This window comes from Chiloscyllium plagiosum, chromosome 19 (assembly GCF_004010195.1).
Source record: "Chiloscyllium plagiosum isolate BGI_BamShark_2017 chromosome 19, ASM401019v2, whole genome shotgun sequence".
Classification (NCBI taxonomy): Eukaryota; Metazoa; Chordata; class Chondrichthyes; order Orectolobiformes; family Hemiscylliidae; genus Chiloscyllium; species Chiloscyllium plagiosum.
Genome location: NC_057728.1, coordinates 1191293 through 1203744, shown reverse-complemented (window position 1 = coordinate 1203744; position 12452 = coordinate 1191293). Strand labels below are relative to the sequence as shown.

Here is a 12452-nt window from a genome sequence, read left to right as displayed (position 1 = left end):
GTCAGATAACACTGTGAACTCAAAGTTTGTGCGAAGATTTGTAGCTCGGGTGCTCGTTGTTGTGGTTCTGTTCGCCGAGCTGGAAGTTTTTGTTGCAAACGATTACAGGCAAGTTATAATTCTGTGTGTTAAGTTTATAAAAAGGATTTTAGGACTATCTTTAGTCTAATGCATATGTCAGATAACACTGTGAACTCAAAGTTTGTGAGAAGATTTGTAGCTCGGGTGCTCGTTGTTGTGGTTCTGTTCGCCGAGCTGGAAATTTTTGTTGCAAACGTTTCGTCCCCTGGATAGGCGACATCATCAGAGCTTGGGAGCCTCCTGCGAAGCGCTTCTTTGATATTTCCTCCGGTGTTTATAGTGGCCTGTCCCTGTCCAGCTCGGCGAACAGAACCACAACAACACTGTGAACTTAAAGCCTGTACATTTATAATCAAAGAATTTACAATGGATATAACTGAAATTCCACTTAATCATCTGGTTCTCAGCTGATATCCAAGTACATTGCTATCGTTACTGGCAAAGGTCTCATTTAATTTGTTATACATTGTAATTTGTAAGGGTACACTCAGTCTTTTGAAAGCTTTACAAGATTGCTGAATTTCTGGAAAGCCTTTTTTTGCTAATTCAGTGAATATGGAATAATGTTAATCTGAAAATTTAACTCTCTTTGGTCCTGGAGATATACAGCACTGAAATGCTGTAATTGTAACAGCCTCCACCACTTCCTCTGGCAGTTTATTCCATACAAGCACCATCCTCTGTGTGAAATATTTGCCCCTTCGGTCCCTCTGAATCTAATCCCCTCACCTTAAACCAATGCCGTCTAGTTTCAGTCTCTCCTACCCCAGAGAAAACATCTTGTATTTTTACCCTATTCATGCCCCTCATGATTTTATAAACCTCTATAAGGTCACCCCTCAGCCTCTGATGCACCAGGGAAAATGGCCCCAGCCTGTTCAGCCGTTCCCTTTAGCTCAAATCCTCCAACCCTAGCAACGTCCTTGTAAATCTTTTCCGAAACCTTTCAGGTTTTGCAACATCCTTCCGATAGGAATTGCACACAGAATTCTAAAAGTGGCCTAACTAATGTCCTGTACAGTCACAACATGACCTCCCAACTCCTTTACTGAATGCACTGACCAATAAAAGACAACCATACCTAATGCCTTCTTCACTATCCTATCTACCTGCGACTCTACTTTCAAGGAACTATGAACCTGCACTCCAAGGTCTCTTTATTCAGCAACATTCCCCAGGACCTTACCATTAAGTGTATAAGTTCTGCCCTGATTTTCCTTTCCAAAATGCAGCACCTCACATTGATCTAAATTAAACTCCATCTGCCACCCCTCAGCCCATTGACCCATGTGATCAAGATCCAGTTGTACTCTGAAGTAACCTTGGCTATGCACTACATCTTCAATTTTGGTGTCATCTGCAAATTTATTAACTATACCTCTTATGTTCACAAGTAAATTATTTATATAAATGATGAAAAGTAGTGGACCCAGCACCAATCCTTGTGGCACTCCACTGGTCACAGATCTCCAATCTGAAAAGCAACCCTCCACCACCACCCTCTGTCTTCTACCTTTGAGCCAGTTCTGTACCCAAATGGCTAGTTCTCCCTCTATTCTGCAGAATCTAATCTTGCTAACCAGTTCTACCATGAGGAACCTTGTCGAAAGCTTTACTGAAATCCATCTAGCTCACATCCACCACTCTGCCCTCATCAAGCCACTTTGTTACTTCTTCAAAGAACTCAACCAAGTTTGTGAGGCATGATTTCCCACGTACAAAGCCATGCTGATTATCCCTAATCAGTCCTTGCCTTTCCAAATGCATGTAAATCCTGTCCTTCAGGGATTCCTTCCAACAACTTACCCACCACCCATGTCAAGTTCACCAATCTGTAGATCTCTGGATCTTTCCTTACCATCTTTCTTAAAAAGTGGAACCATGTTAGCCAACATCCAGTCTTCAGACACTTCGCCTGTGGCTAGCGATGATATAGATCTCAGCAAGGGGCCCAGTCATTTTTTAATGTGCTCGTGTTTCTACAGATTTGATAACTGAGTGAACTCCTTTCTCACACTCAGTACAAATGAACGGTCTCTCCACAGTGTGAATTTGCTGTGTTCTTGATGCCTCTGCCTAAAGCTCTGCTGACTGCTGGAATTGGTGCTTAACCATCTGTTCCAAATTTGTTGTATTTTGTGCTTAAAACTAGATGGGAGACACTTCACAGCAACATCATTGGAATGAAGGAAAATCTGAGTTTAGGAATCTCAAAGAGGTCTAGGAGCAAAGTATGTTTTGTTGAAGGAATTGTTTCCACTGGTTAGGGAGTTGGTAAATTATGGACACCCATTTAAAAGGAGCAATGAGACCTTGCACAACAGTTTGCTGCGATTGTCTGACTGTGCGGGTTTCCTGCAAGCACTCTTGTTTCTTCCCACAGTCTAAAGAGATGCAGGTTAACTAAATTGCCCATAATGCTCAGGGATGTGTAGGCTAGGTGGATTAGCCATCGGAAATGCAGTGTTACAGAGATGGGATAGCAAATGGGTCTGGGGTGGACTGCTCTTGGGAGGGTCATTGTGGACTCAATGGGCCGAATGGCCTGTTTCCTCACTGTGGGGATTCTGTGATTTAGTATACAGGCAGTCCCTGAGTTTTGTACCATTGCCATTTCTGAGTATGATCTTGAATCAATTTCTTTGCAAATTGCAACATAATACAGGACAGCATAAAATATCAATTTGTAAGTATGAGCAGATGCTCGCATTCAGGGATCATGCTTAAAGTTAATATTGGACCTCATTTGTAAGTGTAACTGTTCATAAATCAGATGTTCATAAGTTGGTGACCACCTTTAATACAATAGTGACTTTCAAAAGGAAATGGTATGTAGATGAGAAGAAAGAAATGTTTGCAGGGCTAGTGGGAAAGAGTAGACTAATTAGATAACACTTTCAAAAGCTTGCAGAAAGATTAAATTTTAAGTGATTCCTTCTGACTGACCAAACCCAGCAACTGTGACAAGTGTTGGAATACCAGGCCAAGGTGAGGCACTGACATTGTGGGGAACATCATCATCGGTGGTTTAGGCTGTTCTGCCTTCCAGCATTTCCTTGAAGTTCCTGGTTAAAATGGATATCTGCACAGCCCTTAACTATGCTACTTAGCTTGTTCTAAATGACAGGTTCTGGAATTAATCTGAATGTCTCGTATGATGTTGACAATGCTTCATTCTTCTTTTGCTTTTAATGCCAAATCTTCTCTTTGTAGCTGGATGAATGTGGCCGGGTGCTGGTCAATCTGTGTAAGGTGGTCCCTGGTGGTATCGTATGCTTCTTTCCATCCTACGAGTATGAAAAACGAGTGTACACACACTGGGAAAAGACCGGCCTCCTGACACAGCTTGAAGCCAGAAAGAAGGTAACTCAGTTCTTTCACACTTGTGGCTCTTTCAGCTTTTAACAACTCAGAGGTAATAGTTTGGAACCACGCTCTTTTCTTTTGATAAGAATGTTGTACAGTGTTTGAAAATCTTTCTTTCTATTTAAAAAAAAGTCCCTCCCCTCACATCTTGTGTATGATTTTGTGTGTCTCATGTTTGCATTGTTCAGTCCTTTGACTTTTAACTGCACTTCTCCTCTCTTTCACACCCCACCCCTCCACCACCACAATGACCTGCCTTGATGGAAGACCCTTCAGTCCCCTCAGGAAGTTTTTGCCTAAACCCCCACTTTTTCTTGCTCCCTCCCCCTTTTACGAGCTCATTCAGGAACAATCTTTTCAGCCAAGTTTTCATTCTCCCCTACCCAATAGCTGTCAACGTAGCCTCTTCTTTTTACTAATGCTGGATGATACCAAATGAAAACCACTCCTGAATTGAAGGCTAAAAATTGTTCAGGTGACAAATTGTGCACTAAGATGACTTTAAAAGTACATTGTGGGATGCAGATGTGAGAATGTGATGATAGAGCAGAGAATGATGAGTGAGAATGTGATGCTGGGACAGTGGTGAGGGAGACCGGTCTGTTTTATGTCTGTGGTGAATGTGAATCTCGAACCTGTTGTTTAGTTTATTATCACACCAGGCCTATATTGTTGCTATATGAATTACTTTGATGCTAGCTTGATCAATATTTGATTTTGGGAGTGTTTTCTGTCACCTAAACTATTATGCTTTTATTTGATGCTATAGATATTTCAGGAACCTAAAAAAGCTACTCAAGTGGAGCAAGTGCTATCCGAATACTCTAGGTGCATCCAGGTACGTCGCAGGAGTATAGATGCTGTTTGAGGACAAGGCAAGGCTGAGACTCTTACCCTCGCATTTGGACAATCTGGGCAAGATACCAATGGGCTGATCTCTACTCCACAGTGAGAGTCAGCACCTTCAAAGAAAAAATTGCGAATGTTGTTTTGCATTCACTGGATGTGGGAATCACAGACTGGGCCAACATTTATTGCCCATCCATAACTGCTTCAGAATCAGCCACATTGCTGTGGGTTGGAGTCACATGCAGGCTGACCCAGTAGGTTACAAATTTCCTCCCCTAATGAACATTGGTGAACCAGAAGGGTTTTCAACAACCAGCAGTGGTTTTATGGTCATCTTTAGACTCTTAATTTCAGTTTTCTTCTTTCTTGAATTCAAATAGAGATGTACAGCATGGAAACAGACCCTTTGGTCCAACCCGTCCATGCCCACCAGATATCCCAACCCAATCTGGTTCCATCTTCCAGCACTTGGCCCATGTCCCTCCAAACTCTTCCTTTTCGTACACCCATCCAGATGCCTTTTAAATGTTGTAATTGTACCAGCCTCCACCACTTCCTCCGGCAGCTCATTCCATACACGCACCACCCTCTGCGTGAAAAAAATCACCCCTTTAGGTCCATTTATATCTTTCCCCTCTCACCCTAAACCTATGCCCTGTAGTTCTAGATTCCCCTACACCAGGGAATAGACTTTGGTTATTTACCCTATCCATGCTCCTCATGATTTTATAAACCTCAGCCTCCGATGCTCCAGGGAAAACAGCCCCAGCCTATTCAGCCTCTCCCTATAGCTCAAATCCTTCAACCCTGGCAACATCCCTGTAAATCTTTTCTGAACCCTTTCGCAACATCCTTCCAATTGGAGGGAGACCCGAACTCCAAAAGTGACCTAACCAATGTCCTGTACAGCTGCAACATGACCTCCTCCATTCTCTGACCAATAAATCTCACTACCTGGGCTTCTGGATTAATAGATAATATCACTAGGCCATCACCTCCCCCAAAGGCAGTCATAGTTCAAGTTGCTTGAAGTGATAAGTGCTATGTTGGTGCTCTTTTGCTACCAGGAATTATATACCAGGTAGGCAAATGGTAAACCTGGATGGAGATGCTTTATTGATGACATTCATACTTCCACAGCAGGTTCTGGACTGGACCCAAGCTCTCCCTCTCTACCAGGTCACCTGATCAGCTCTCTTAAAAGGGCAGAACTCTCAACTACCTATATAACAATAGGATTCCAGATCATTGATATGATTAGATTGGAGCAAAGACTGAGAAGAAGCAGATTGACCCATGTTATTGATGATAAGGGGTTAATGTTCCAAACTTTGGCTGCATTAGTTTCTTTATTTTTTGGTGTCATACAGCATTCGAGTCGCTCGCCAGGCCTAGTCGCTGGGGGCCTGCTCTTCTCTGTGGTTGGTGGAAAAATGAGTGAAGGCATCAACTTCTCAGATGACCTGGGCAGGTAGGAATTCATAATTTGATTGCTCCAAAGTTCAGAGTCGAGAGTGTGTTGCTGGGAAAGCACAGCAGGTCAGGCAGCATCTGAGAAGCAGGAGAATCAACTTTTCGGGCATAAGCCCTTCATCAGGAGTGATCTCCAGCATCTGCAGTCCTCACTTTTTTCTTGTTCCAAAGTTCCTCAGAGTTGGGTTTTGTCCAAACCATTTTGAAATGTTGCTGGTACAATGTTGGGTTTTGCTTCCCTCCTGCCCCAAGTGAACCAAAAGTGGACTAACCATTGTGGCATTCAATGGAAGTGTTGGTGAAACAATAGATTAGCAGGCTTGCCATCTCTCTCCAGAAAGTGACTTGTCAGTCAGATTCAGTGTCTCTGAGATATCTAGACAGATTTGCATGAATCCAGGGCAATATCAGTTCTGACAGTCTGTCACAAAAGCTGATGGAAAAACCAGATCTTTCGTAAAGTGCTTTACGACAGATCTTCCTGCCTTTGGAGTTTATAAATGAAATCCTGACTATTCCAATGTTTGGAGCATGGGAGGAGTAGACTTTATGACACAACTGATCATAGAATCATGTCAAATCAGAATCACCACCAATGCAGACAAAGAACATGTCAGCTTGCTGCTGCTGTATTTTTATTGTAAATCTCAAAGAGCACTAACAGAATGTGCTTCCTTCCAGTGTGACCAATAAGATGGATTCATTGTATGATGAACCAAGCTCCCTGATCAGTGCAGGGCCACAGTTTCAAGTTCTCATTATGATTTAGTATAAAGGAAATGCCCAGACTCTGCTTTCTTCCTCCAGTCCACTCTTCATCATCCCACACCCCCATGAACACAGCCACTAAATGTGTATGAGCTTTGTCAAGTCAACTAGTTATTTCATCAAGAAGTTTGTTGTCACCAAGCCCAGTCTTGTACCTGCTCAGTAACAGTGAAATATGCATTTTTTCGGCAGCATGTTAATCAAGTATTAAGAGCAGAAACCCAGGAAATGTTGTCTTCCCAAACAACTAGAAATGTTTCTGATTTATCCTTTTTGGGGCCCGAAATGAGTGAGCTCATTTGCCGAGATTGAAATCCATTTATCAGTTTCTTTCTATTCAGACACCTATTAGTACTACTTCAGCATCTTAGCCACTACTTTCACAATGCCTCCTACCTTTATGTCAATGATGAACTTGCACATGAGTCATTCTATCCCATCTTTTATCATTTAAATACAGTCCCATGCTGCCAATCTGAATATGTTCCCATTTGCCTTAGGTCTTCTGCCACTCCGCTAATTTGCCTTTACTTTAACAAGCAGCCTCTTTTTTTGAGGGATTTATTCAAATGCCTCCTGGAAGACATTTTCCTGTCCACCACTTTAGCCACCATTTCAAGTATCTCGGGTTCCTCAAGCATGTTGAACCTAATCTTTCTCATCGAAATGAGCAGTTGCCAAGTGGAGAGAACTTTGGGCAACTGCATTGTTCTCTATCTATCTCTTCAAATCCTATTATGATGGTCATCTGAGCCTGGGATTAGTCTCTGGTGCTATTATTTATATCATTATTATTTTGTTTGTGTTCATTTTGGTCGATCCCCACCCCTTGGTGTCCTGTTTAAGATTGAGGTAAGTTTTGCAAGATTTTACTTGGTGTCTGGAGTTCAGAAACATAGAACAGACAATTTGAGACAATGATTTCTGGAATGGTATTCCTTTATTTAAAACTCAGCAAATGTATGACACTGTTACATAATAATTCTGGAAAGCACATAAAGCTTGCATGCGTTCATCTCTTCACTTTAAGATCAAGCAACTGTAAGCAAAAACTTTATATATATAAATACCACTGAGTGGTCACTTTGTCAGAGACTCAGTGTTGCTCTCGAACTAGTAATTGACCAAGTTTTCACCCATTTGAAATCTCTAGGTTTGTTTTTTGCACTGTCTTTCAGGGATCAATCTGGTTAACATGTTGACAGTGTCTTATCCTATAAAGATTCCTCTTTATATCAGTAATATGTTGGGTTCTTTTCATAAACCATGAGGTAAAGATCATTTTCCTGTTAGCCACCATGCATTAATTTTCACAGTTCAGTGATGTTCTCCTGATTTTCCTTGTTAATCATTCATTACCTTCAGGGCCAGATCTCGATGTTCTTGAGTTTGTTTACTTAAAAGTCTCCAATCTGTGGAAAAAAATTACCTACAGCATTCACCAGTTTAGTTTCACTTGGCCTTGCTACATAATACTGAAGTTTGATCAAATGTCTACGCATTAAAATCCATGGAAGACTGCATTCTTGCATTTCCAATCTGTTATCTGTGCCATCACCAAGACTGCCTATTTCCACCTTCATTACCTCACCCTTGGCTGCTGAGACCATTCAAAACTTCATACTTATCCTAAATTGTTCACCTGTCGGCTCACTGACCAGCATTAGCTCCCATACAAACCTCATGAATACTGTGTAAAGTAAAATTGGTTTTGCTCTGGATATTTAATAGCATTTTTTTTTTATTGATTCATGGGATGAGGGCATCATTGGCTATTTCCCATCCCTTAACTGCCCAGAGGGCAGTTAAGAGACGACCACATGGCTGTGGCTCTGGAGTCACATGTAGGCCAGACTAAGTAAGGATGGCAGTTTCTTTCCCTAAAGGACATTGGTGAACCAGATGGGCTTTTTCCAATAATTGACAGAGGTTTCATGGTCATCATTAGACTCTTAATTCCAGATATTTATTGAATTCAAATTCCACCATCAGCTGTGGCAGGATTCAAACCTGGGTCCAGAGAACATTTCCTGGGTGTCTGGAATAATAGTCCTATGATAGTCCTACTAATACCTAGATAGTAGGTACTCATACACATATTGCAGATACCTTTCAAAGAAAATAAGTAATTAGATTAAATTAGATTCCCTACAGTGTGGAAAGAGACCCTTCGGCCCAACACCGACCCTCCGAAGAGTAACCCACCCAGACCCATTTCACCTGACTAATGCACCTTTGGGCAATTTAGAATGGCCAGTTCACCTGACCAGCATATCTTTGGACTGTGGGAGGAAACTGGAGCACCCGGAGGAAACCCCCGCAGACACTGGGAGAATCAGCCCAATAGAATCTTGTTTCCATATTGAAATTGCAATCTCCCATCGAATCTGTGCTACTGAAACCTGACCGTCCAATCTCTGTGGATGCTCCTCTCCAGTCCCCAACTCTTCTGTTGACCATCATTATTTTGTATATAAATAACTTAGTCGTCAACAGAATTAGATCTCCTATTCTGTCACCTATGTTAGGTGGCATAGTCAAGCATGTAAAAGGAGCAGTTGAGTTGGTAAAGCATTGACAGAATAAGAGTATTATCTAATTGATAAGAAGCCAAACATTGTGGAGGAGAAGTGAAAGTTAGAAGTGGAAGTACCAAAGTTGCCATTTAGAATCATAGAATTTTACAATACAGAAAGAGGCCATTTGGCCCAATGTATCTGTACTGGCTCCCAAAAGAGCAACCCAGCTAGTCCCAATCTCCATAGACCTCATGGAACAATGTGAATTTGATTTAAAAAAAAGCTACTATTTCAAGAAGATTGGAATTGAAACTGTTTATGAATATGTTAGTTACATAAAGCTCTGATGAGTCTCCCGTTTAGAAGAACTGCATGCATTTCTGGGCAGCAGCATAAAAATTAAAAAGCTTTTGAGAGTGTGCAACACTAAAAAGAACAACATAGTGGCTCAGTGGTTCGCACTGCTGCCTCACAGCGCCAGGGAGCTGGATTCGGGCAACTGTGTGGAGTTTAGATTACATTAGATTAGATTACAGTGTGGAAACAGGCCCTTCGGCCCAACAAGTCCACACCGACTCGCCGAAGCGCAACCCACCTATACCCCTACACTTACCCCTTACCTAACACTACCAATTCACCTGACCTGCACATCTTTGGACTGTGGGAGGAAACCGGAGCACCCGGAGGAAACCCACACAGACACTGGGAGAACGTGCAAACTCCACACAGCCAGTCGCCTGAGGCGGGAATTGAACCCGGGTCTCAGGCGCTGTGAGGCAGCAGTGCTAACCACTGTGCCACCCTTGAACATTCTATCTGTTTCCTTCAAGTGCTCCGGTTTCCTCCTACAGGTTAGGTGGAATGGCCATGCTAAATTGCCCTATCGTGTCCAGGGATGTGTAGGGTAGGTGGGTTAGCCGTGGGAAATGCATGGTTACAGGAATGGGGTAGGGTGGTCGGTCTGTGTGGGATGCTGTTCGAAAGAGTGGTGTGGACTCAATTGGCCAAAGAGATTCAAAAAGATTCAATTTATGAAACCAGCTTGCAAAGTTCCATTCAATATAGAACATGACAGAGTGATCTGATTGATGTATTTAAGGTGGTTTAAGACTTTTGTAGGATGGTTAAAAACAAACTGGTTGTTAATTTAAATTCAAAGGTGAGTATTGTACTGAGAATTTGTGGTTCTGTTCGCCGAGCTGGAAGTTTTTGTTGCAAACATTTCGTCCCCTGGCTAGGCGACATCCTCAGTGCTTGGGAGCCTCCTGCGAAGCGCTTCTTTGATGTTTCCTCCGGTGTTTATAGTGGTCTGTCCCTGCCGCTTCCGGTTGTCAGTTTCAGCTGTCCGCTGTAGTGGTTGGTATATTGGGTCCAGGTCGATGTCCAGACAGAGAACAGCCAGGGAATTCCTAGAGGCATGGCATTCATCCACAAACTCCATCAACAAACACAACAAAAACTTCCAGCTCGGCGAACAGAACCACAACAACGAGCACCCGAGCTACAAATCTTCGCACAAACTTTGAATTGTACTTAGATTTCCAGAAGGCATTTAGTAAGGCTATTGCAAGCAATAAAAGCTCGTGGTGTGGGCAAATTGGCATGGATAGGGATTGGCCTACTAACATGAAGCAGAGAGTAGGAACAAGTCTGTCTTTTTCAGGCTGACCGGGCATCACGAATGGTGTGCCACAGGGCTCAGTGCTGAAGCCTGGACAGTGTTTATAATTTATGCAAATGATTTGGATGGAAACGATCAAAAGTGTGGTAACCAAATTTGCTGATGACATAAAGATAAGTAGGAAACTGAATTGTGCAGAGGGCATAAGGAGGCTGTAAGGGAATATAGATAGGTTGAATGGGCAAAGATCTGCAAATGCAGTACAATATGGGATGGTGTGAAATTGTCCATTTTGGCAGGAAGAAAAATAAAGTATGGCATTTAAAGGGTTAGGGGTTGCAGAGTCCTGAGATCCAGGGAGATCTGTGAATGCATGAATCACAGAGTTAATTAATCAAGAAAGCTAACAGAATGTTATGGTTTATTATGTGGGGAATTGAATACAAGAGTAGGGAAGTTATGCTTCAGTTATACAGGCATTGCTGAGACTATACCTGGGTTGTGTATATTACTGATCACTACTTGTGAAGGATTTTAATGTTTTGGTAACAGTTCAGAGAAGGATTATTAGATTAATCCCTGGAATGAGCAGATTGCCTGATGAGAAAGGCTAAGTCTATATCCTCTAGTCTAGATCAGAGTGGTGCTGGAAAACCACAGCAGGTCAGGCAGCATCCGAGGAGCAGGAAAAGCGACATTTCGGGCAAAAACCCTTCATCAGGAATAGAGGCAGGGTGCCTGCAGAGTGGAGAGATATATCCTCTAGTGTTTAGAAAGGGACTTGACTGGATGAATGTGGGAAGAAATGTTTCCTGTTGTGGGAGAATTAAGAACTAGGGATCATAGATTAAAAATAAGAGGTCACACATTTACAACAAGAATGAGGAAATTTTGTTTTTCTCTGTGTTGTGAGCCTTTGGAATTCCCTTCCTCATAACATAATGAATGCAAAATCTTCAAATATTTTGAAGACAGAGGTAGATAGATTCTTGATGACCAAGAGGATGAAACATTGGGCGGCACGGTGGCACAGTGGTTAGCACTGCTGCTTCACAGCGCCAGAGACCCGGGTTCAATTCCCGCCTCAGGCGACTGACTGTGTGGAGTTTGCACGTTCTCCCCGTGTCTGCGTGGGTTTCCTCCGGGTACTCCGGTTTCCTCCCACAGTCCAAAGATGTGCAGGGTCAGGTGAATTGGCCATGCTAAATTGCCCGTAGTGTTAGGTAAGGGGTAAATGTAGGGGTATGTGTGGGTTTCGCTTCGGTGGGTCGGTGTGGACTTGTTGGGCCGAAGGGCCTGTTTCCACACTGTAATCTAATCTAATCTAATCTAAATTATTGGGAATACGTAGGAATGTAGAGTTGAGGTTAAAATCGGATGAGCCCTGATCTAATTGAATGGTGGAGCAGGCTGGAAGGGCCGAGCAGCCTGTTGTGTTCTTTGTTCTTATGTTCGTATAAACTTAATTTAGAGCTGCCCCATTCAAGGTCGTTTCAGGAAACTCTTCTTCTCTGGAATTCTGTCTGACAACAACACGGGTCAAATGAAAATTGCACACTGATATTTGTAGATCTTTGTTAGACAAGTGTATTAAAGAAATGAAGCAAAGGCAAGGAGTTAGAGCTAGGATACAGATCAGTCATAGTCCACTTGAATGATGTCACAAACTGGAGGGACTGAAAAATCTTCTCCCATGTTCCCTATCTTAGTGCCCAGCTGTCTGCCTGGTGTCTCTGTGTCTCCTACTCTGCCCAGTAAAGTTTTAATGATCTTTC

The 12452-nt window shown here is 42.5% G+C and overlaps 1 protein-coding gene across 3 annotated transcripts in view; it reads left to right on the top strand.

Annotated features, from left to right (window-relative positions):
- Nucleotides 1-12452, top strand: part of ddx11 (DEAD/H (Asp-Glu-Ala-Asp/His) box helicase 11) — an 82487-nt gene that overhangs the window by 59482 nt on the left and 10553 nt on the right. For all 3 annotated transcript variants that reach the window (XM_043708916.1, XM_043708917.1, XM_043708914.1), the window contains 3 exons: nucleotides 3295-3444; nucleotides 4217-4285; nucleotides 5667-5767. In XM_043708916.1, coding sequence (XP_043564851.1) covers nucleotides 3295-3444; nucleotides 4217-4285; nucleotides 5667-5767 — 320 coding nt within the window. The remainder of the gene's footprint in view (nucleotides 1-3294; nucleotides 3445-4216; nucleotides 4286-5666; nucleotides 5768-12452) is intronic.